Source organism: Entamoeba dispar, genomic scaffold (genome assembly GCF_000209125.1).
Source record: "Entamoeba dispar SAW760 scf_1105229460127 genomic scaffold, whole genome shotgun sequence".
NCBI lineage: Eukaryota > Evosea > Mastigamoebida > Endamoebidae > Entamoeba > Entamoeba dispar.
The window spans coordinates 44,763-66,504 of record NW_001854037.1 but is presented as its reverse complement, the minus strand read 5'-3'; the positions used below and the strand labels follow the sequence as shown (position 1 = coordinate 66,504).

Genomic DNA, 21,742 nt, shown 5'->3' with positions numbered 1-21,742 from the left:
GTTATACAATCAATTAGAAGTTAATATGAATTAATTCCTACTGAAGATGATTCAAATTCATTTTGCATTATTTCTATTTCATGAATAACATCATCCATTGCTTGTTCTAATGCTTGTTTAGGAGTTATTGTAGTATCTGTTCTAATAGTCATTTCAATAATATAATTTAATGGATGAGGTTGTCTATATCCTGCAAATAACACATGAGGATTTCTTAATAACATAACACGAAGAATGTTTCCAGCTGTATGATCTTCTTTAACAAAAGTAAATTTACAAACATGACCATTTTCTTCACATAAAATTTTTTGTTCATTTGGTTTCATAACATAAATTTCATTTAAGTCTGGTGCGTTCATATTCTCTTTTCATTTTTTTTTAAGATTTTAATTTTATTTTTTGTTATTTTTTATTATTTTAAATTCTTATAATTATAATAAATTTATTATAATATATATTAAATTTCTTTTTCTCTTTTTCTTTTTAAATAAATCATTATTTGAACCAATTGAATAGGAAATCTATAAAATTCAGGATAATCATCCATGTTTCGACTAAATGAAAGACAATGGAATCAAATCAAAAAGGATTTAAAATTTGTTTCTAAAGGTGCACAAGGTGAAGTGTTTAAAGGAAAATTATTAAACAAAGAAGTTGCAATAAAAAAATTTAAACATGAAGATGATTTTGTTAAAGAAGTTGAGTGTATTAATAATTGTGCATGTGAATTCATTGTTTCAATATTTGGAATTACACCAACACCAGAAGCAATATTTCTTGATTGGTTTCCTTATGATTTAGAAAATTATATTATTGAAAATCAATTAACATTAAATGAATCAAAAGTGTTATTATCTGATATATCAAAAGGATTGGCTTATATCCATCGAGTAGGATATATTCATTTAGATATTAGACCTAAAAATATTTTAATTAGAAATCAAAGAGCTGTGATTTGTGATTTTGGAATGTCAATTATTGATCAACCACCTTATAATCATAATAGAGCTGTTGATTGTTGGGTTGCTCCAGAAATCGTTTTTGGTAAAGAGGTATCTACTAAAACAGATATCTATAGTCTTGGATTAGTGATCTGGTTTGTTTGTGAGTCAAAAGGAACTGATCCTTTTCCTAAAACTACAACTGAGTCTATGATTAAAGCTGCTTTTCAATGTAAAGAAAGGCCTAGATGGAACGCTCCAAAGATTGAAGAATTAAAAAAAATCCATGACATCACTAAGAAATGTTGGAGAGATGAAATGGAATCAAGACCTACTGCAAGAATGATTATTGATTTGTTCAATGAAATAAAAGAAAAAACGTTATAATAACTTTTAATAAAATTTAATTTGTTTCAACTTGATTGACTGTCTTTAAAAGTTGTTGTGTCTTTATTCTTATCATCGATAATTTATGAACCTTTATATCATTTATTAAATTGTTCAAAATAATACTTCAAAAAAATAATTTTCATTAAGTTTTAAAAGAAGAAAAAAAGGATAAATAAAATAAAGAGAATGATAATTTGTATTTTAGTTGTTCCTTGTGTTTTGTTTGTGTTTCTCTTTTATTATTATATTTGTCTTTCTTGTTTGATTTCTTGTTGTGTTCTTTCTATGTGATTTCTGTTGTTTGAAATTCGTATATTAAGATACTTTTAGATTAATTCTTGTTTTGTTGTATCTGCTCCTTCTCTCTTCTTGTTCATTAATTCTTATTCATTTGTTAATGAAATGAATGTAGTGATAAACAGATTAATCACAACAAATAACAGAAACACAAACAGTAAATCAATAAGAAATCCATTGTATCAACCAATAACAACAATACGACACGAAAATAACAATAAAAGTGAAGTATCAAATAATAATAACACACTCTCTGAGGATTGAATAATATTATTAATGAATAGATTTATGAAAATGATAATTTAAGTAAATTTTGTTATGGTACTTTGTTTTCTACTTTCATTAATATTCTAAAATTTTATCATTGAGTTACTCAAACAAATGTGTGTATTGTTTAGTAAATACTGGAAGGAAAGGTGGCATTCTAGTTAAGTTCTGTTTGGTTGAATAAAGGAGACAATATTTTGAATAACACAAGTTGAATAACACAAAAAAGTCAAGGAACTAATGACACGAAAATAATAATTTTTGTATAGGAAAAGTGAAATCTTAGAATATTTCCTCTTTATAAATGATCCATTTAAAGTTTTCACTTTTTTCATTTGGGTCTGTCTGGAATGAATGGTGTTGCCACAACAGAGAGAAAAAAACGGTCAAGAAAGGCTGCTTTTTATGCAACAGAAAAACCAGCCATAAGTTCTAGTAATGAAGTTGTATTTAATTGTCAAGTAGTATTACCTCCTTGTTCTATAACTTACTTATTAGATACTAATGGAAGTGTTGAAATTGGATCAAGTGGAAGAGGAGATAATTTTGATGGAATCCAAGACATTGAACTAATTGTTTGGTTATTTTATCTTAAATATCATTCAAAACAAAATTCATATTTGTTAGAAACATGAATATCAACCATCAAAACGATATAAAATTGGAATTTCTCAAACAATAGGTAAACATGATCGTATGCAAGATACTTCAAATGTATTAGGTGATTTATTTCCAAATATTGATATAATTGGTATTTTTGATGGACATAATGGAGAAGAAGCTGCAAGATATTGTTTATTGTCAATGAAAAGTGAATTTAGTTGTTTAAATCCAAAAGATTGTGAACATCAATTACCACAAATATTTGAATCAATCCATAATAATATTTCATCACAAACAATCAGTGGAACAACAGCATCTATTTGTATTATTCGTTCAGATGATGTTATTTTAGCTCATGTTGGTGATTCACCTATTTATTTTTATGAAAATGGTCATTTAACTAGAATGACACAAAACCATTCTGCTACATTTGAAAAAGAACGAATCATTGCATCAGGTGGAAAAGTAGTAAATATTAAAGGGGTTGATCGTGTTAATGGTCAAATAAATCTTTCTCGTTCACTTGGAGATAAACTTCTACAACCACCATTAACTTATAATCCTGACATATCAATTCATTCTCTTTCAATGAAATATATTGTGATTGTAACTGATGGAGTAACTGATTCACTATCGTTTGTTTTATTTTTTTCTCAGTTTATTTGTGATTATTTCTTTTTTTTATAGAAAGATAATTAATTGGAACAGAGATAGTGAAATAGAAACAATCTTATCAAAACCATTATTTCCAGATCAATTAGCCGCTACAATAAGAAATAATGCTTTTATTAATGGAAGTGTCGATAATATCTCTGTTATTGTAATTCAAATTATATAATACTTAGATTACTCTTTTGTTTTATCGTTTAATGTTAATATGAATTGAGATTTAAAGTGAAGTTTGATAAAAAAGAAAAAGTTGATAAATTATAAATTCAATCATTCAAAAAAAAATTATTGCATTTGATATTTCATTGTTCCTGTTGCTGAATGGAACACCCCATGGAAATTGAAGGATATTTCTATATCAAGGAATCTTGGATTAATATCATTAAATTTTAATGAATAAGTTCCTTCAATAATTTCACCTGCTGCAACAGTAATTGGTTCATCAAGATAAAACATTGATTGATGCCAATGTGTTTCTACTTGATAAGGAGATGTTGTAAGAACTTCACCACTTTGAGGGAATGAAACATCAAACCAAGTAGAAAAACCATATACAAAATCTTCTCTAAAAGCTTTAATTTTAAAAGGAGAAGTAAAACATTGGTCTTCATATTTCATTGTATTAATATCAATAGTTAATATACAATCATCAGAAGTTACAATAGAAGAAGAATTAAGAGTTTCTACTAATGGTTCTTTTAATACTTCAGCCCTCATTGGAGTCATATTAAATCCATAAACATTTCTCCAAAAATTAATTTTATTATCATAATACCATTGATCTTCAATACCATTGATATGCATAGTACATTTATCAGGTAATATTAATCCACCTTTTATCAACCATTTATCTCTAGCATAAAGAACTGATCCTAACATTGATTCATATAATAAATTATATCCCATCCACTCTGAAATAATTACATCAACACGTTCAACTGGTAATGTAATATCTTCAACTCTTCCACGAATAACAGTAATAACATCTTCAAACCCATTATTTTTGATAACTTCTATTGCTTTTTCTCCAATTGCAGCTCGTTCAATTGCATATACATGTTTAGCACCAGCTCTTGCAGCAAATAATGATAAAATCCCAAGACCACATCCAACATCAAGAACAATCTTTCCTTTAATATTACAAGCATTAATTGCTTTTTCATAAGTATGTGTTCGAGTATAATCACTAATCATTTGTTCATGAATATTAATTGTAGAGTATGAATCCCAATAGTATTCTAAGTCTGCTTTCTTTTGATCAACTGCAAATTGTTTTGATTCCATTAATCAAAATACTTTTATATTATTGTTTGTTCCTCTTTTAGGGTTTTTTGTTTATGTTATTACTTCCTTTTTTGTTATTCAGTTATTTTTATTCATAACACTAATAGATGAGAATTGACTTATTGAAAACTAACTCTATACCGTCATAATTCTTAAGGCTTATAAACAGAACCATATTTTAAAAAAAACTACTTAAATTCGATTTTTATAATTGGTAATATACTTGATGGCAATGATATAGAGTAATTTACCAATTTTAAATTAGTTGGACTATGAAAAAGATTTAGAGATAGTTTTGACTATTTTTTTCAACAAGAAGCCCAGTCAACTAAGTTAGAAATAGCTTTATATTTTAGTTTTTTATGTTCCCAACTTTGAAATAAAGTTAACAAATATTCATCAAATAGTTTATTGATAAACTAATAAAGAATACTGTTTTTTGAATAAATAAAGAGTAAAAAAGAATTATTATTTTTCATTTTAAATAACTTTGTTAAAGCAGTTTTAATTATATTCAAAAAGAACTAAAATAATAACAATTAATTTAATTATAATAGTAGTTAGGATCTTTCTTCAAATCTGAGAAAGATTTAAGTTGTTCTGGCATTTCTGGACAATCGGTTTGAATTGGTTCGATGTATTTTCCAATTAATTTTGGTTGAATGTTTTGGTCTAAAAGTTCATATGATGTTATGTTTAATGGATATGAATTAATAATATCAAAGATATGAATATCACCAAAGTAGTTGTTGGTTTTATTAGTTTTAATTTTGTTGAAGAAATTATAGAAACATTCTTCAAATCTTTGTAATAATTCAACAGACATAGTTTGTTTTGAAATTTTTTTGTACATCTTTGAAGGATAATCCACAAATGAAAGAGTTGAATTCTTTTCAATAGAATAACTTAATGATAGAAATCCTTCTGTTGTAAAATCATTTCTATCAAAATCTAATGCAACTAATGTTTTATTATTCATAAAAATTTCTCCGATTGGAATTGTACTTAAATCATTTAAATGATTACCACTAATATCAATAGCTAATAAACTTTCATTATGAACAATTTCAAATAAAAAGTCATCCATACAAGTATTTTCTTTTTCTGCAATTTCATTAATTCTTAATATTTTAACATTACTATGCCCTCGAATAAATGTAATTAAATTTTTAATAAAATCTTCTAACTCTTTTCCACTCATTGGATTATTTCCAATATATAATGTATCTAATTCATTAAATGTTTCCATAAATGTTAAAATTCTATTCATTGCTTTTCCTTTTAATTTATTACCACTTAAATCTAACTTTTTTACACTTTTAAAACTTGGTAATATTTTATATAATTCAATTCCTCCATCAACTCCAAATCCATTATTCTTTAAATCTAAACTAATTGATGTTAAATTAACATTATTTGCAATTGGTGATAAAACAGGAACAATATGATCAATTTGAAATTTCATTTCACTCATACAAATTTGTTTTAATGAAGTATTTGTTTGAAAGAAATTAATTAATTCCATTGCTTGATCTAATTTATTCCATTTATTTCCAGTAATATTCAAATATTTAAGATTAAGTCCTTTCATTTTATTCATAACTTCTTCAAGATTAACATCTAAATTAGAAATATTAAGATATTCAATTTGAGATTGAATAGTACTTAATTTTTCTATGAATAATGGTAATTCTAATATACAATCTTCATTTTTTCCATTATTAGAAATATCTAATGCTTTTATATTTTTAATTATATTTTCATTTAACATCATACCTCTCATCATCTCTCCTAATTTATTAATTCCACACCCATTAACATCTAATTTAATTACTTTATATTCTCTTTTACTCATCATAATTCCTAATGACTCTCCTTTTATAATTGGTGTTCCATGAAAATTAATAATTTCAACAGGTGAAATTGCTAATTCTTCACTAAATTCTTTAGCATCAAGTTTAGTAGAACAATTAACAACTTCAAGTACTTGAATGTATTCATTTCTTTGTAATAATAATGCAATTGCTTTATCTAATCCTGGTGCTGAAACGTCATGTAATTTAATTTGAGTAAATGAAGTGTTATAACTTAATGCAGTAAATGCATTAGATAAATTAAAACCAATAGGTGATTTAGAATTACAAACTCCTGGAATTTCACTAAAGTCAAAACAATAAGAATTTCTTTGTTCCATTCTTTTAAGAAAATAAACATGATTAACACTAGGTTCTTCATTATTTCTACTACAAATACTTAAATATGATTCAACCATTGCTGAAGATGGAGTAAGATTAAAATCTTTATTTGGTTTTGTAATATCTCCAAAATCTGTTATTGAAATAATTTTATCTTCTCCATAATTATTGGTAGTATCACGTATTGATGTTCTAATTGCCCGTACCATTTCAATAGCTGCTTGTTCATAAAATTGTACACTCTTTACTTTTTTACCAATTTGAAATGTTAGAATAATCTTTGAGTTAGAAGGAATTTCAATTGATTTAATATCAAAAAGATGACTATGATATTTAGGAATTTTAAATTTCTTTGGTTTAAAGAAATATATTCTTTGATTAGTAACAATTACAACAGCATCTTTATCTTTCTTTTTATCATATTCTACTTTGAGAACTCTTTTCCATCTAATACAATCTCCATGTTTTGGATATCCTAGATTATAATCATGTTTTGTTTCATCATAATAAGGTTCAATCATACTCATATCATTCCCCATGTTTGTCTTATATTTTTTAATTTTTAAGTTTTCTTTTTCCTTAGTTCTTATAACCTCTGAATTTACACAAAAGAAAATAACTTTTCAATTTAAAATATTGGTTTGTATTGAAGATTAAATAAAATCCAATTTCGTATTCAATTTATATTCTTCTTTTCTAAATATTTTGATATTATGACGTGGTTCATTTTCATTAAAATTGGTTTTGTTTGCCAAAAACAATACTAAACTTGATGAATATCCCCAAGAAACTCACTTCGTTATTGCCTTTTTTTAGGTACTTTCTAAAACTATTAACCTGAATGTCTCTAACAGGCAAACCTCATGAAGAGAGAGAGACATTATGAAAGATGACCAAAAATTGTACTATTCCAAAAGGTTAATTAAACACTTAGAAATACTATTTAATCAAAATTCATCAGAATTTAACTCATTATTAATACTATACACCTCAAATTATTTTCTTTAAATAAATCCTATTTTTTATATATATTTTGAATTATAAAACAGGATTTTAATCCTAAGATAATTTCTTGATAAAACTAAGACTTTAATTCTTATTTGTGTCTGTCTTTAAAAAGTTATTAATACATTAAACAAGAAGATTGAAGGATTTGTTGTTTGAAAATTGAATTGAGGAAAACAACAAAAAAAATGGTAATAAGTTTTAAATAAAATCATTAATTCGTTTCAAAAATATTTTTATGTTAATTTTGGAATACCAATTAATAACAGAAAAGTGCTGTGTATTTAAGGCATAACTCCCAAATTTTATATTTTATAACAAGGAATGGTTGCTAAAAGAGTTTTTTTAAGTAAAGAGAAGTTTTATCTTTTATAAAGGAGGACCAAACCCTTTGCGTTTCTTGGTGTTTGTTTAAATAAAAGAACCACTAAATGAATCTAAGGGTTTGAATAAATTCACTTAGTGGTTAATCACCTCTATTTCACTGTGAAGAATGATTAATTTTTTAGAAGTTATTCTGATACTGTTGATATTAAATAATTAACAAATAACAACAAAACATGTTAAAGTAATACACTAATAAATGATATCATTTATTTTAGTGTTTTGGGATTTCTGTTCTGATAAGATTATGTTGTGCGGTGTGTCATATTACTAAAAGACATAAATCTATTATCACAACAAAGATTTATTGTTTGGACGATTGTATTGTAGAATACAAAAAGCTATGATAATTTAAAAAGACTTAAAGTACTATTTATCCATGTTAAGTGAAAAGAGTAATGCCCAGTGATCAAAAATAAGACGTCTTAAGTTAGTATTAAGCTTTTACAATTTAATTGGTGATTGACCTTTTTTGTAGTGTATAGACTAGGTATTTCTAATTGGAATAAATTAAAAAATAATGTTTGACTCTAGGACAACTAAGATAGAATAAGTTAATTAAATGAGTTAATTGGTTGTATTTGATTCAATAAAACATTTTATTTTGGTAATAAATTCAATGCCTTTTTCACTAATTTCATGATTATCTTGGATCTGTTCTACCTGAATATTAGAATTTAATTCTTTAATTTTATTAATCAATAAGTTATATTGAGTATTGTCTAATGGAATATATTGGTCTTTCATACTGAAAACAAATAGACTTGGCAAAGAGACATTTCTATATCTTTCTATAATTTCTGTTTTTTTCATGTCTTCGCTAAAAAAGTCTTCATTTCCTTTTCTCATAAATAATGAGATAAATCTTCTTTCTAGAAGAGGAACAATAGAACAATATTTATATTGGCATAGCTCAATCTTTTCGTCATTGGTTGTGCTCTGACTCAAATCTTCTTCTTTCATTTGATATTTTTTAAGTAATCTTTTCTTCTCTCTTATCACTTCAAGGTCATTTCTTACAGAATCTCTGTCACTAACAGGAGCTTGTAAAACACATTTCTTGATCGGGTATTTCAAATGAACTTGTTTTTCATACATTCTCATTATGTCTTGACATCCTGTTGAATGCCCAATAATAAATATCTCATGTACTTCTTGTCCTCTTATTATTTGTTGAATAATTTGTTCAATATCGTCAACGTCATCATCAATAGTACAAACACCAAATCCATACCCACTACTTCTGAGTTGAGCAATAACTACTTGATACTCGTTATGTAAATGGTCAGCAAGTAAATTGAATAACTGATGATTAAACAGGTTATTAGTTAGTCCACCAATACAAAGAATAATCTTATTAGAATTCCCAACAGAAAAATATCCAACATCATAATTAACTCTGTTAAGTGTTCCAAACATAAACTCTTTTTTTTTTAGATTTTGAGTTTCATTTCATAGATAATTGCTTTAATTCCAACCAGTTTTGAGAAATTTTATAGTGTTTTCAAATGTTCACTTAATAAAGTAATAATTTTAAGAATACTTCATACAAATATTATAAAATCAGAAATAAGTTAAGGCACTATCATTGAAACAAGAAATAGAGGATTTAAAAGTACAGTTGTTATTTTGTACATTCAAAGAATACATTTTTGTTTAATGAATCTTGTAGTTCATACCATATTCTTATATTAGTTGATAGTATTATAGATGTTATTCTATAGTTGTGAGCTTGAATAAAAAAAAATGGTTTGAGACTTTCATTAACAAGAATAAATTACTATTATTTATCTATTAGATTTTTGATGCTGAAGAATAGATGAAAGGAAAATTTATAACAAAGAATTATTTAAATTTTAATACTGTCCCTTTGGTTCTATTTAATCAAACCAATGCCTAAGTTTCATTTATTTATTTTAATTTATATATAACATCATTTTAAATCAACATTATTAAATTATCTATTTCTTCAATACTTCAAATACAAAAATATAAAAAAATGGAGAAACTCTAAAAATTACTACCAAACACACAAACTAAAAGGATATATTTAAATTATTTATCTTTAATCTTTAAATAAGTTATAAAATGAACAAATTGTATCATGATATTGTATTTGAAATATTAGTTGTTAAATCAATTAGACTAAACTCATTGAAAACATGGGTATTTTTAGAGTTAATAAAATAAAATAAGAGAAATGAAATTAAAGAAGTCATCATTATTAACTCGAAACAGGTTAATTAAAAATATATATTTTTTTAATCATAGAACATTTTCATTCCCCTAAGTTTGATGAATAAAAAAATTTAATCAAATAACATCCTAAATTTAAACTTACTAAGATAATCATAACTAATACTAAATAAAAATAAATAATATAATTTAATGAAGTTAAAGACTATTTTAAAATAATGAAATAATCAGACTCTATCTTAATACTAGTTATGAAAAACAATTTAATTGAAATCCTTTTTAATAAAAATAAAAAAGTAGACAGATGATAATAGACTGTGAAAATAAAAAGATCAAACTAACTAGTTCCTTCTTTCATTTTAAATTCAATTTTATTTATAAAGTTTTGTAATTTATTTAATTATTAAATTAAAATTATGTATAATTCATAAAAAATAGTTTTTTTAGAAATATAACAGTAATAATTGAATAAAAAATTATAATAAATAATTATTTTCTTATCAGTTAGTTGTAACAAAATGATTAGATTGCTTCTTTAAAAAGAAACAAAATAATTTCTGAAAAGACTATCAATCAAATAAAAAAAAATAAACTATTATTTAATTGATAAACATTTATTAAACAAAACAATAAACAAGAACTTGAAAAAAGTTTTAATGGAAATAAGTGATAAAGAAATACTCAATGAAATTATTACATGCGATGAATTAAAAAAGGAGTGGAAATTTGATGAAATAGGAATTATCGGTATTGGGTATAATGAATTTATAAAAAAATATCCAAGAAATGAAATAAAAAATAAAGTAATTTATATTCATAAAAATAGTATTGGATTGTTCTTTGAGTTAATTGGTCAAATGTATAGAGTTGCTCTGAAAAATATAAGAGATTATCCAATTGAATGTAGTACAGTTTGTCTTATGATTAATGGTGATTGTTCGATTGCATGGAACAAACGTTTTGAATTAAAAATAAACGAAATAAGTGAGATGAGATTTACAGAGAGTTTGAGTAAAAGATTTAAGAAAGGATTTTTGATATATTATTATCGAGAAATGATCTACTCAAAAAGAAATAGACTTTTAAAACAAGAAGAAAGTAAATATGAATTTAATTTTATTACCAAGGCAATATCAAAATATAGCCGAGGATATCATTTATATAAACATATTTTATGGTTAATTGATCATTGTTATATTGACCATATTTATTTTGATATTATGAAGTGGTGCGAAGAAGGAATAATAAATGATTCAAGTGATTATTCATTAATGAATATTAGAAAAAGAGTGATTGAAATATACTATAGTATAGAATTTATAAATAATTCTTATTTTATTAAATTAAATGAAATTAACCAACAAATAAAAGACTTTTTTATTTCAGAATATGTTTGGGTATCCACTTTAATTCATTTAAATCCACAACATGAATCATTATGGTTTTACCATTATACTATTAGCCAATTAATTAAATGTATTCAAACTAAATTAAGCAAAGAAAATAAACAACCATTTAACTTTACAAATTACATAAAATTAATTTATGAACAAAATAGTTGTATTAAAGTTTCTAAAGAATTTACTGAATTAAATATTTCCTTAATCAACCAATACTCATTTAATCCAATAAACTCAATACAACTTCAATTTCTTAATTATGAAAAAAATAGAGTCTCAAATAAAAAAGTAATGAGACTTGTTGAAAGAAGATTAACATCTAATTTAGATTAAATTAAAATATTATTATTCTTCTGTTTTCTAATATTTCTACTTTTATATAAATACATCCCCTTTAATTCAACTTATTCATTCTTTGATTATTTTTATTTAACTTTTTGTATTAACTTCTTAATGCTTTATTGTTAATTCATTCTGTGCTATAAAACATTAAGCCATTATATTAGTAAATTCATTAAAGTTAAAAACAATTAAATATTTATTTTCATTTTTACATATTCCAATAAACGTCTTTTCATAAATACTTACTCATGTCACAAAAAACAAAAACTAAATAATTTGACGTATTAGACCCCTTTTCTCTTCTTTAAGATGTGATAAGACTTTACACCTCTTATAAAAATACTTATATCTCCCCAATATAACTTGTTAAAAATAAACACAACCATAGTTAATATAATATTCTTATATTATTAATTTATAAAAATAAAGTGCATTAAACTAATTATTGTTTTTATTGAATATTGTGCTTCCTGGTTCAGTTGTAAGGATAAGACATAATAATGAAAATAATACTTTACCTAATTTTAATCCTTTCAAATAACGATATCTTCAAAATCCTAAAAACTAATTCAAAAAACAGGAATAATAATCACTCAGTTCTTAAAAACTGAAATTATTAACTGTTTTTATGAAAAAAGATTTTTTAAATTTGTTTTTATTAGCTCTGAAAGTAAGAAATATGAGTAAATAATAATAGAGACACAAGACAATATTTGAAATAAAAGTGAATATAATAAAGACAATGAATGGTTAGTCAAAGAGTAAATAACAAAGACAGTTATAATGTTGTAGTATAAACAGAAAATGAATAATGAATAATAAAAACAAACCCTTAAAAAAATGAAATAATAGAAAAATAAAAGAATAAAAAAGTCATCAACAACCAAAATTAAAATTAGGCGAGAACAAAGAATTTTCTAGCTGGGAAGTGTTGTGCCTTTTTAGCAGCTTTAACAGTTTTAAGGTTGAGTTGTGCTTTGGTTAATTGTCTTCTTTCCTTTCTAGTGGTCTTTGGTCTAATTTCTTTTGGAACATATTTGGCTTGTTTGTAATACTTTCTAAGAGCTTCCATTCTTTGGGTGTTCATGACAGTTAATAATCTAGCAATATCTTTCTTAACAACTCTTAATCTTGAGATTTTAGCTGGAGCTCCACCAGTAACTTTAGCGGTTCTAAGGTTGGCGAGTTCTCCTTTAAGTTCAACCAACTTAGCATTCATATCATTTTTGCTCATGGCTTTAATGGCGGAAATCTTCAAAGACACTATTTGTTAATATATTTTCAATAAGATATCACTTTTATTTAAAATAATGAATTAAAACAAATATGGTATGTACAGTAACAAACTCTTTGCTCAATCTTCAAAGTTTGTTTGAAGGGTTTTTCTTTTATTTTTTTCTTTTTTCTTTTTATCTAATTTTTTTTATATTATTTTAATTATTTATTATAGTTTTAGTGAAGAGGGGTTTTTTATTATCTATTTTTGAAACTCTGTTATATATAACGTTAAATGATTTAGAAGAGAATGAATTACAAGACTAAAAAGGATAGTCTACCATCATTTGCATTGTGACCAATGGTGTAATTGCTGTTACAATAATACTAAACCAGTCAGTTGGACCATTAAGGAATTGGTTTCTATAATCTTCATAGACTCTATGATAATCATAAACATCTTTTTCAAGGACTTCACTTCTAGTGACAGCAATACCATTAAATAATAAATTAAAAACACAACGACAAAAGAAAGAAAATACAAGAATAAAACTACAAATCATTTCTCTTCTTTTAATCTTTTTAAATTCAACATCAATAAATGTTTTAAATATTTCATGTAAATGAAGAATAAAAAATATCATTGATATACCACATAAAAGAAAATGAACACTTGATTCAAATCCAAACATTATTTCAAATATTGTAGATGTATATGATGCTTCAACTAATTTAGATGAATAACTTTTTTTATATTTATAATAAAATAATTAACAAACGTACAAAACATCCTTGATACTGCCATAATATTTCACAATAAACTAATAACACAATATTTGATACAATAGTACATACACTAAATCCAATATTAAATGAATTAATTCCATCAAACCATTTTGTTAATGAACTTTTGTTATTAGGTAAGAGTCTTGATAATTGATTTTTACTAAAGAAAAAGATAAGTTCTTATTTTCTTAAATAAATATTTTATTGTTTTAATAGAAGAATTACAAACACTGTAGTAATTGTAAAAAAGAATGTAAATAATATTCCATAGACACATCCGATATCTAATAATTCATAATACATATAAAAATTAAATGAATTAACTCCTATTCCATAATATATTAAACATCCAATACCCATTAATAATCCATCTAAAATAGTAAAGTAATTTCCAATTCTAAATACTATTCTTGGTCCAAGACATGATTTGTTTTCAAAATGTTTCATTTTAAATCTTTTTCCAAATCTCAAACAATTATTAGTAATTGTAAATATAAATACTATTAAATAAAAAAAGCATAATAACAATCCATCAACCAATGCAGCTGTCTCTAAAGAAATACTCATTTAAATCTTTCTGTTCGTTCATCTTCCTTTTTACTTCTTTTTTTTTTTTCCTAAAATAATTTTATTATATTAAAACTATATTAAAACTATTAAATAAATTAAATAACATTCCTATTTTGCATTTAAATCATTTCTCTTTAAATTACTTCATTCTCCATTTAAATGAGATAAAACATATGAATTCATAATTAATGAAACATAAGGACTTCTTTCTAAATCAATTTTTGCAGTTTCTTTTTTAATAATTTCAATAGTCTTTACTTCTAATCCACCTTTAGTTCTATTAAAGAAATGGAATGAATTATTATGACTCATGTAAATAATTTCAAATCTCCAATAAGGATAATAAGTAGAAAATTCAGTTGGTAAAATATCATTATTTGAATGATAAATACCAATTACTTTTTCTAGTGGTGGTAATTGAACAATTCCTACATTTAATGGAAATATTCCATCAAAGACATATAATAATGGAGTAATTTGTTGTCCTAATAATAATCCAAAAGAATGATTAATTAATCTTGAGTGTAAATCCATTATTAATAGTAATGAATTTTCCATAATAATATGACTCTCATCAAAACTAACCATTTCTTCACTAAATTTTAAACTTCCACATTGTTCATTTTCATTAATTACTGATGTACTTGAACTTCTTATTCCTTCACTATGATGAAATGTATTAGCATTACTACTTTTCTTTTGAATTCTATTTTTTGATCGAATATATTTTCCAACAACTGGTCCACTATTAATCCATCCTGCTTTTTCTAAAAAATTATGAATTCTTCCAATAGCATTAACATCCCCACAATCTTTCATTTTGAGTCTAACTTGTGTTTTAGAAAGATAATTTGGTTTTGTTTCATTCCACATATCAATAATTTGATTTCGAATTGTCATATATCGTTCTGGTGTTTTGGTATTTCTTCCCATAAAAAATTCTTGATTTTCTGCCATTTCTTCTGGTAAAACAGTATTTCTATTAAATTCTAATGTAGTTGAGAAACTACTAACACTTCCCATTGTGTCGGTTGTTTCTGTTGTACCTTCATTCATATATCTAGTATCTTTAGGAACAGCTGATTCAGATTGAAATTGTCCTGATGTAAGAAGGTCATATTCTCTTGGATAAGCAGGTTGATATGTTTGTTCAGGTTCTTTTGATTTTGATTTTGTAGTTTTGTGTGATGAAGGTTTACTTGAAGTAAATGTTGATATAAAAGTACCAATTTTTGAACTAATACTTTTGTCTTGTTCTAAAATAGTGTTAATAAATTCCTTTATTCACAAAAACAGTACTTATTTTCTTTCTTTTAATAAAAATGATAATCACCAAACTCTCTTCATTAGCAACCAGATTTTGTTCTGTCTCAGAATCTTTCTTTGATTTGAAGAATTGAAAAAGAGGTTTTTTGTCATCTTCTTCCATATTTTTCTTGATACTTTTTAAAAGATTTTTATTTAAAAAAACTAAAAATAGAAAAAAACTAATCTAATAAATTAAAATTTAAAGATCTTTTTTGTATGTTTTTTCTTCTACTACATGGGTTTAGTGAAAATAGAATGGACAGTTTGTAACATTGGAGTTTTTTAGGAGTAATAGAGATCTTATAATTTTAAATGAAGAAACATTCCTCCGCAATTGATTTAAGACAAAAAGTTTGAGTTTTCTCCTCATCAACCAGTTAAGAAGAAAGAGTAGTCATATTTTAGGGACTTAAGAATTTAAAAGGACTACCTAAAGAAGCCTTTTCAAGTTCAACAACGATATATGATATGGACCTTAGTGAAAATGAAATAGTTTGAAATTTCATCACTTTTTTTTAAGAATCTTTTATTACGTGTTATTGTCTTTTCGTTCTAAAATAATGATATAGGTATTTTCAAAACAACTCAAAACATTTAAGTCATTAACTTCTCTTATTGTTTCAAATAACAAGCTAACAGAAATACCAATTTTTTTTACTGAATTAATAAACCTTAAAAAACTTGATGTCAGTAGGAATCAAATAGCTTTAATTCCCCAAACACTAACTGTTCTTAAAGAGTTACAAGACTTTAATGTCTCTAATAATAGAATCACAGAGGTTCCATTATTTATTGATTCATTTGAGAGGTTAAGACAATTTGATTGTTCATATAATGACTTAGATCATTTACCAAAAGCTCTTGTTAATATGAAAATTATTAGTGTTTGTTTATCAACCTTATTATACAGAAGATCTCTTTATTAATGTATTGTAGTTTAGCCTTTCAGGAAATAAGTTTGATAATGTTCCAACTCCAGTTCCTCAAATGACTTTATTAACACACCTTGACCTTTCAGAAAATAAAATTACAAGTATTCCTGAAGTTTGTAGACAACTCTCTCATCTTCAAAGCCTTGATCTTCATTCTAACTTGATTGATTCTTTCTCAGAAAGAATATTTGAAAAAATGACAAAGATGACAAAATTAAATCTCAGAGATAATCCATTTAAAGTAATTCCTGAAATCACTTCTCTCATTCATTTAAAAGAATTTTACTATTCTAATATTATTGATCCAATTAATAAAAAGTTCCCTTCCATTTCAATAAACACTGAATTAGAAAAGATAGAATTAATTAATAGTTCAATTGAAGAGTTTCCGTCATTAATCAATCTCACTAAAATGATGTTATTATGTCTTCATAAAAATGAGATTACATCAATTCAAGATATTCCAAGAAGATGTTCTGTTGATGCTTCATTCAATAAAATTTCAGAAATTACTATACAAAGATATGCAGATTTACCTGTACTAAAGTTAGGTCATAATAAATTTATTCAAACACCTAATTTATCACAATGCGAAAAAGTTCAATTGTTAGACCTTTCTTATAATAACATAAGTACAGTTAATGATCTTACATTCCACACTTCTATTGAACAATTGATATTGAATAATAATCCATTGAGAATACCACCAATTGGAATTACTAAGTGTGCATGTCTGACATTATTGTCAATGTCTAACTGTGAATTATATTCTATTCCAATTGATATAGTTAGTGGACTTTGTAACTTAAAAGTACTAGACATATCAAACAATCATATAATTAGTTATGAACATTTTGAGCATTTAAATAAATTAGAAGAGTTACGAGTATCATCAAACAATATGAATTTTTTCCCTAAAGAGTTTTGTAAAATGAGTCAAATGAAAGTATTAATAATGAATAATAATAAAATTAAAGTAATTCCAGACACTATCAAAGAATTAAAACTATTAGAGAGTCTTGACTTATCTTATAACCAAATTAGAGAATTTAATACATTAGGATTAAATAAAAATCTAAAAGAATTAAATTTATCATTTAACCTAATCACTGAATATTCAAATCCTTCTCAATGGGACCAATTAGAAGAGTTTAATATTATTGGTAATCCATTAATTAATACCTTTGGATTATTTTCTTATTGTAAAAAGATTAAAACAATTACTGCAACATATAATATTCAGAGACTTAACCAACCATCATTAGAACTTACTGGAATATTAGATGATAAATTAATAAAGAAAATACCTGAAATTGTTGCAAATGCTAATGAATTTAAATCAAAGAAAGTAAATTTAAAACTATTACAAACTCCAAAAGAAGAAATGTTGTTCAACATTGATTCCTATAAAATTATCGGAATTGGTATTTCACGTGGAAATGAAAAATACATGAAAAGTACTATTTGTGTTGCAAGAAATATTTTTACAAAAGGAATTATTGTTGGAAGTTTTGAAGGTCATTCAGGAGGAAGAACTGCTAGACTGTGTTCATATAAATTTGTTGATTATTTCTTAAATCGAGTAAGTAATAAGCCGATGCAAGAGAATATAGAAGAATCATTAATTTCTACATTTCAACGATTAAATGAAAAAGTAAAAAAAAAGAATTTTAGTGATGGGTGTAGTGGATTAGTTTATGTTTTTTATAATAAAATGTTATATTTTGCACAATGTGGAAGTATACGAAGTTATATTATTTCAAATTCAAATATTAAAGAAATAGGAATTGACCATTGTTTAGATAATAATGAAATGAAAAAGAAAATTATGCAAAAAGGAGGTTTTGTTGATAATAATAATATGTTAAATGGAGTGATTAATGTTGGTAAATGTATTGGTGAAAGTAAGTATCATAACTTATTAAGTGCAATTCCTGATATAACAAAAATAGAGTATGACAATGACTTTAAATTTGTATTAACAATTTCAAAATCAGTATGGGATGTTATTGATCAAAATGAGCTTCAATCAATCATAATGGAATCTGTTCATATTCAACCACCAGGAATAGCTAACTTAATTAGAGATATTGCACTAGAAAGAAATTGTATAGGAAATATAAATGTGACAATTTTATCTTTGGATTCTTTTATTGAAATAAATAATGAAGAGAAATAATAATAACTTTTTTAATTTATTTTTTCTAATATTTATTTTAGTTAATTCTAAATCAATATTTTTTGTAAAAAAATGTTTTTATATTTTTTTGTATTTTTTCATTATTTCTTCTTATTTTATTTTTATAAAAACTCAAACACTTAATTTAAAACAAAATTATTCTTTCTTTTCTTCAACTATTTCCTCTTCTTTTTTTACTTGTTTTTTTTGTGGAACTTGTCTTGGTTTTGGTTTATATGCTGCTTTTTGTTCTACATCAAGAGCATTCCACATCTCTACTAATTTGCTAAGAATTTCTTTTGAAGTTAAATTTGGATTAGCTGCTCTAACTTCTTCTCTTTTCGTATTACAAAAAATGATATAAGGATTTTTATTTTTTTTTCCTCCTTTTTTCTTAGTAGATCTTGTAATCTTCGGTTTTTTGCTATTGTTGTTAGTCCCTTTCCATTCTCTTATTATATTAAACATATCCTTTCGAATATATCTTTTATTTTTTAAAAAATTCCTAACACTTTACTTACATAATATTGACACAGTTTCACAAACTTAAACAGTGCCTCTTTTTATCTTACAATAACGTATAAGTCTTAATCTACTTAGAATATAACCATTTCAATAAGATTGAAATGTGATTAATTCATCTCAAAAATTAGATGAAAGGTTGATAATAACCAAGTGTTTGGGTATTAAAAAAGAGTCTAAAACATAAAAACAAACGTGTCTTCCATATCAGACATGAATTAAATGAAATCTAAAAATTCATTAATCAGACTCCTATTTAGAGGTTTCTAACTTTTTTATCTTTTTCATAAAATTTATTAATTAATAATTATTCTCTTATTATCTTAAAAATATATGTTTCTAGAAGTCTAAAAATATAGAGATGTTTAAATAAATTATTAACTGAGTAATTAAATCAAAAATTATATTACAAAAATGGAAAATAAATATTTTTAATTGTTTATTATGAGAGATAGACTGTAAAAATTAATAATTAAGAAAGTCTTAGCCTTCCTAAATAAATTAAGAGTTGTTACAATTAATATTTTGAATTTTGATTTTCAGTCATAAAGGTTTCTTCATCTTTTATATCTTGTTGGAGTGTAGCGGCACCTTTTCTTTTTCCTAATGATAAAATTTTCTTACGAACATCACAATTTAATTTATCAATTGAATAACGTAATCCTTCTCTACTAAAATACCTGAAATTTTGAGTAATAAACTCAACTACATTTTCACTAAACATTAATGACATTTCTCTTAACAAACATCCAACTCCTAATTGAACAAATCGTTCACTACTTCTTAAACAATGAGCACATATCTCAAAAGATAATTCTGTCATTGCTCCAACTTTAGCCAAATTAACAAAAGCAATACAACATGCTCTCATACGCCATACTTTTCCTGAGTCTTTCCATTGTGCAACACTATGAGCAAATTCATCACTTTTTTTAACCAATGGTCCAAGTACTTTATTACTAAAAGAGTCACAAGTACTCCAATCAGGGACATAATTATCAATTATTCTGGCAAAGTCATTAAGATAATTTACCGTTAAGAAGTCTAAATTTTTTACAATAGTTAATGTCCCAATACGTTTTTCTTCAGCTGATTCTTGTTTTAAAAATCTAAACGAAAAATACATTTGAATTGTTGGTGATAATTTGGCCAATGAAGAATTATAAAAATTATCAAATATTTGTTGTAAATCAGCAGCTCGTATTTTATCATTTCCGTTTTCGTGTAATATTTGTTGTAATGTTTCAACAATTGTATTTGGTGGAATATATGTCCATACTCCACCCACTTGAGCAATATGAACTTTTTGTGACGTCGTAGCCATTTGTTTATTCTTTTACTTCTTCGAAGTTCTTTGTTATTTATTTCAAATACAAAACTTTTTTTGGTGAAGCTGAAATTATAGAAATATTATAATATTTATTCCATTCTTGAAGTTTCATAATTTTCTTGCTAAATTTAGCTTGTTCACTTCTCTCTTGCTTTCCAACAAAAGAAGAATTTGTTTAAAATAAAAAACTACTTACTTTCATTTCTTGCCATATAAACATAAGTTATGAAGTATATTTGATTTCTTTGACTGTCTGGGTTCTTAAACTTATTTCATTTTCTTGTCTCTTTCTTTTATAACAAAGTCTACAAAAACACCTTTACTTCTTATTCCACTATCAACCCTTCTACCTTCAAAAAAGGAAATTACAACAAAAAAAATTGTATTAAAAAATAAAAAAAAAAGAATGTATCTCTAAGAATAATTGAATGGTTTAGGATTGTCATTTTCAAGTAAAGTATTAAATTTGTTCTTCATAACTCAAAAAAAAATGAGAAAATAATAATAGTTAATTTTATAATACTTATAACTATTTAATTTAAACCCATAATAATTATTTAAGAAAAAAAAACTATAAAAAAGGAAAAAAAGAAGAACAAGTTAGATCCTTCAGGTTCAAATAAAATGATGAGTGAGTATAATCTTCTTATGAAGATAAAGGCCGTCCACAACTTGTTACGCATGGCCATCTCTCTGATTTTTATTTCATTTATAATTTTGATTATTTTGAAGTGTTGATCAGAATTTGGTTATTCATATTATAGTATGATGAAAAAGATTTGTCATTGGTTAAACTAAAACATAAATTATTGTTTTTTCTTCCAAAGAGATGATTTTTGAGTATATTTAATTGCAGTCTCTAATATTTCTTTATAAGAATTTCCACTTATTGCAGATGTTTCAAAGAATCCTGAAATTTTGCTTTTC

General features: G+C 24.7%; 14 protein-coding genes across 14 annotated transcripts in view, besides 34 other annotated features; 4 read left to right on the top strand and 10 right to left on the bottom strand.

Moving 5' to 3' along the window:
- Positions 1 to 20: 20 nt before the first annotated feature.
- On the bottom strand, positions 21 to 359 carry EDI_085890 (DNA-directed RNA polymerase II subunit RPB11, putative; the record flags this gene model as incomplete). Its single annotated transcript, XM_001736830.1, has 1 exon — positions 21 to 359. One exon carries the CDS (start codon positions 357 to 359, stop codon positions 21 to 23), a length of 339 nt encoding a protein of 112 aa, XP_001736882.1.
- Position 360: 1 nt separating this feature from the next.
- Positions 361 to 486: a microsatellite.
- Positions 487 to 545: 59 nt separating this feature from the next.
- Positions 546 to 1,328, top strand: EDI_085880 (tyrosine protein kinase Lyn, putative; the record flags this gene model as incomplete). Its single annotated transcript, XM_001736829.1, has 1 exon — positions 546 to 1,328. One exon carries the CDS (start codon positions 546 to 548, stop codon positions 1,326 to 1,328), a length of 783 nt encoding a protein of 260 aa, XP_001736881.1.
- Positions 1,323 to 1,351: a sequence feature (AT_rich).
- A 173-nt stretch (positions 1,352 to 1,524) lies between these two features.
- Positions 1,525 to 1,633: a microsatellite.
- Positions 1,634 to 2,245: 612 nt separating this feature from the next.
- EDI_085860 (protein phosphatase 2C, putative) lies at positions 2,246 to 3,336 on the top strand (the record flags this gene model as incomplete). Its single annotated transcript, XM_001736828.1, has 3 exons — positions 2,246 to 2,470; positions 2,523 to 3,133; positions 3,207 to 3,336. The coding sequence occupies 3 exons, from the start codon at positions 2,246 to 2,248 to the stop codon at positions 3,334 to 3,336; spliced, it is 966 nt and encodes a 321-aa protein (XP_001736880.1).
- A 116-nt stretch (positions 3,337 to 3,452) lies between these two features.
- Positions 3,453 to 4,451, bottom strand: EDI_085850 (protein arginine N-methyltransferase 1, putative; the record flags this gene model as incomplete). Its single annotated transcript, XM_001736827.1, has 1 exon — positions 3,453 to 4,451. One exon carries the CDS (start codon positions 4,449 to 4,451, stop codon positions 3,453 to 3,455), a length of 999 nt encoding a protein of 332 aa, XP_001736879.1.
- Positions 4,452 to 4,953: 502 nt separating this feature from the next.
- Positions 4,954 to 5,007: a sequence feature (AT_rich).
- On the bottom strand, positions 4,996 to 7,185 carry EDI_085840 (carmil, putative; the record flags this gene model as incomplete). Its single annotated transcript, XM_001736826.1, has 1 exon — positions 4,996 to 7,185. One exon carries the CDS (start codon positions 7,183 to 7,185, stop codon positions 4,996 to 4,998), a length of 2,190 nt encoding a protein of 729 aa, XP_001736878.1.
- Positions 5,602 to 5,630: a sequence feature (AT_rich).
- Positions 6,190 to 6,212: a sequence feature (AT_rich).
- Positions 7,186 to 7,638: 453 nt separating the features above from the next.
- Positions 7,639 to 7,692: a sequence feature (AT_rich).
- Positions 7,693 to 8,602: 910 nt separating this feature from the next.
- EDI_085830 (uncharacterized protein) lies at positions 8,603 to 9,454 on the bottom strand (the record flags this gene model as incomplete). The annotated part of the gene is made up of 1 exon (XM_001736825.1): positions 8,603 to 9,454. The coding sequence occupies one exon, from the start codon at positions 9,452 to 9,454 to the stop codon at positions 8,603 to 8,605; it is 852 nt and encodes a 283-aa protein (XP_001736877.1).
- Positions 9,455 to 9,862: 408 nt separating this feature from the next.
- Positions 9,863 to 9,897: a sequence feature (AT_rich).
- A 43-nt stretch (positions 9,898 to 9,940) lies between these two features.
- Positions 9,941 to 9,996: a sequence feature (AT_rich).
- Positions 9,997 to 10,079: 83 nt separating this feature from the next.
- Positions 10,080 to 10,125: a sequence feature (AT_rich).
- Positions 10,126 to 10,274: 149 nt separating this feature from the next.
- Positions 10,275 to 10,301: a sequence feature (AT_rich).
- Positions 10,302 to 10,397: 96 nt separating this feature from the next.
- Positions 10,398 to 10,425: a sequence feature (AT_rich).
- Positions 10,426 to 10,587: 162 nt separating this feature from the next.
- Positions 10,588 to 10,727: a sequence feature (AT_rich).
- A 79-nt stretch (positions 10,728 to 10,806) lies between these two features.
- Positions 10,807 to 10,853: a sequence feature (AT_rich).
- Positions 10,854 to 10,887: 34 nt separating this feature from the next.
- Positions 10,888 to 11,964, top strand: EDI_085820 (uncharacterized protein; the record flags this gene model as incomplete). Its single annotated transcript, XM_001736824.1, has 1 exon — positions 10,888 to 11,964. The coding sequence occupies one exon, from the start codon at positions 10,888 to 10,890 to the stop codon at positions 11,962 to 11,964; it is 1,077 nt and encodes a 358-aa protein (XP_001736876.1).
- Positions 11,021 to 11,056: a sequence feature (AT_rich).
- Positions 11,546 to 11,588: a sequence feature (AT_rich).
- Positions 11,952 to 11,981: a sequence feature (AT_rich).
- Positions 11,982 to 12,127: 146 nt separating this feature from the next.
- Positions 12,128 to 12,184: a sequence feature (AT_rich).
- A 177-nt stretch (positions 12,185 to 12,361) lies between these two features.
- Positions 12,362 to 12,401: a sequence feature (AT_rich).
- A 365-nt stretch (positions 12,402 to 12,766) lies between these two features.
- Positions 12,767 to 12,847: a microsatellite.
- Positions 12,848 to 12,868: 21 nt separating this feature from the next.
- Positions 12,869 to 13,207, bottom strand: EDI_085810 (60S ribosomal protein L35-3, putative; the record flags this gene model as incomplete). The annotated part of the gene is made up of 1 exon (XM_001736823.1): positions 12,869 to 13,207. The coding sequence occupies one exon, from the start codon at positions 13,205 to 13,207 to the stop codon at positions 12,869 to 12,871; it is 339 nt and encodes a 112-aa protein (XP_001736875.1).
- Positions 13,208 to 13,353: 146 nt separating this feature from the next.
- Positions 13,354 to 13,398: a microsatellite.
- Positions 13,399 to 13,422: a sequence feature (AT_rich).
- Positions 13,423 to 13,511: 89 nt separating this feature from the next.
- EDI_085800 (uncharacterized protein) lies at positions 13,512 to 14,541 on the bottom strand (the record flags this gene model as incomplete). The annotated part of the gene is made up of 3 exons (XM_001736822.1): positions 13,512 to 13,915; positions 13,968 to 14,134; positions 14,204 to 14,541. 3 exons carry the CDS (start codon positions 14,539 to 14,541, stop codon positions 13,512 to 13,514), a joined length of 909 nt encoding a protein of 302 aa, XP_001736874.1.
- Positions 13,934 to 13,962: a sequence feature (AT_rich).
- Positions 14,155 to 14,189: a sequence feature (AT_rich).
- Positions 14,448 to 14,490: a sequence feature (AT_rich).
- Positions 14,542 to 14,592: 51 nt separating the features above from the next.
- Positions 14,593 to 14,647: a sequence feature (AT_rich).
- A 41-nt stretch (positions 14,648 to 14,688) lies between these two features.
- Positions 14,689 to 15,973, bottom strand: EDI_085790 (uncharacterized protein; the record flags this gene model as incomplete). The annotated part of the gene is made up of 2 exons (XM_001736821.1): positions 14,689 to 15,800; positions 15,883 to 15,973. The coding sequence occupies 2 exons, from the start codon at positions 15,971 to 15,973 to the stop codon at positions 14,689 to 14,691; spliced, it is 1,203 nt and encodes a 400-aa protein (XP_001736873.1).
- A 14-nt stretch (positions 15,974 to 15,987) lies between these two features.
- Positions 15,988 to 16,056: a sequence feature (AT_rich).
- Positions 16,057 to 16,164: 108 nt separating this feature from the next.
- EDI_085780 (leucine-rich repeat-containing protein 33 precursor, putative) lies at positions 16,165 to 18,963 on the top strand (the record flags this gene model as incomplete). The annotated part of the gene is made up of 4 exons (XM_001736820.1): positions 16,165 to 16,203; positions 16,258 to 16,344; positions 16,422 to 16,736; positions 16,789 to 18,963. The coding sequence occupies 4 exons, from the start codon at positions 16,165 to 16,167 to the stop codon at positions 18,961 to 18,963; spliced, it is 2,616 nt and encodes an 871-aa protein (XP_001736872.1).
- Positions 17,732 to 17,760: a sequence feature (AT_rich).
- A 9-nt stretch (positions 18,964 to 18,972) lies between the features above and the next one.
- Positions 18,973 to 19,086: a microsatellite.
- A 33-nt stretch (positions 19,087 to 19,119) lies between these two features.
- Positions 19,120 to 19,431, bottom strand: EDI_085770 (uncharacterized protein; the record flags this gene model as incomplete). The annotated part of the gene is made up of 1 exon (XM_001736819.1): positions 19,120 to 19,431. The coding sequence occupies one exon, from the start codon at positions 19,429 to 19,431 to the stop codon at positions 19,120 to 19,122; it is 312 nt and encodes a 103-aa protein (XP_001736871.1).
- Positions 19,432 to 19,756: 325 nt separating this feature from the next.
- Positions 19,757 to 19,820: a sequence feature (AT_rich).
- Positions 19,821 to 19,849: 29 nt separating this feature from the next.
- Positions 19,850 to 19,931: a sequence feature (AT_rich).
- A 71-nt stretch (positions 19,932 to 20,002) lies between these two features.
- On the bottom strand, positions 20,003 to 20,809 carry EDI_085760 (uncharacterized protein; the record flags this gene model as incomplete). Its single annotated transcript, XM_001736818.1, has 1 exon — positions 20,003 to 20,809. The coding sequence occupies one exon, from the start codon at positions 20,807 to 20,809 to the stop codon at positions 20,003 to 20,005; it is 807 nt and encodes a 268-aa protein (XP_001736870.1).
- Positions 20,810 to 20,881: 72 nt separating this feature from the next.
- Positions 20,882 to 20,909: a sequence feature (AT_rich).
- A 278-nt stretch (positions 20,910 to 21,187) lies between these two features.
- Positions 21,188 to 21,219: a sequence feature (AT_rich).
- Positions 21,220 to 21,310: 91 nt separating this feature from the next.
- Positions 21,311 to 21,396: a sequence feature (AT_rich).
- A 319-nt stretch (positions 21,397 to 21,715) lies between these two features.
- Positions 21,716 to 21,742, bottom strand: part of EDI_085750 (uncharacterized protein) — a gene marked incomplete at both ends in the record, with an annotated part of 704 nt that continues 677 nt past the window's right edge. Inside the window, one exon of the mRNA XM_001733302.1 lies at positions 21,716 to 21,742. This exon is cut by the window's right edge and continues 506 nt beyond it. Within this exon, the coding sequence (XP_001733354.1) occupies positions 21,716 to 21,742 (27 nt within the window).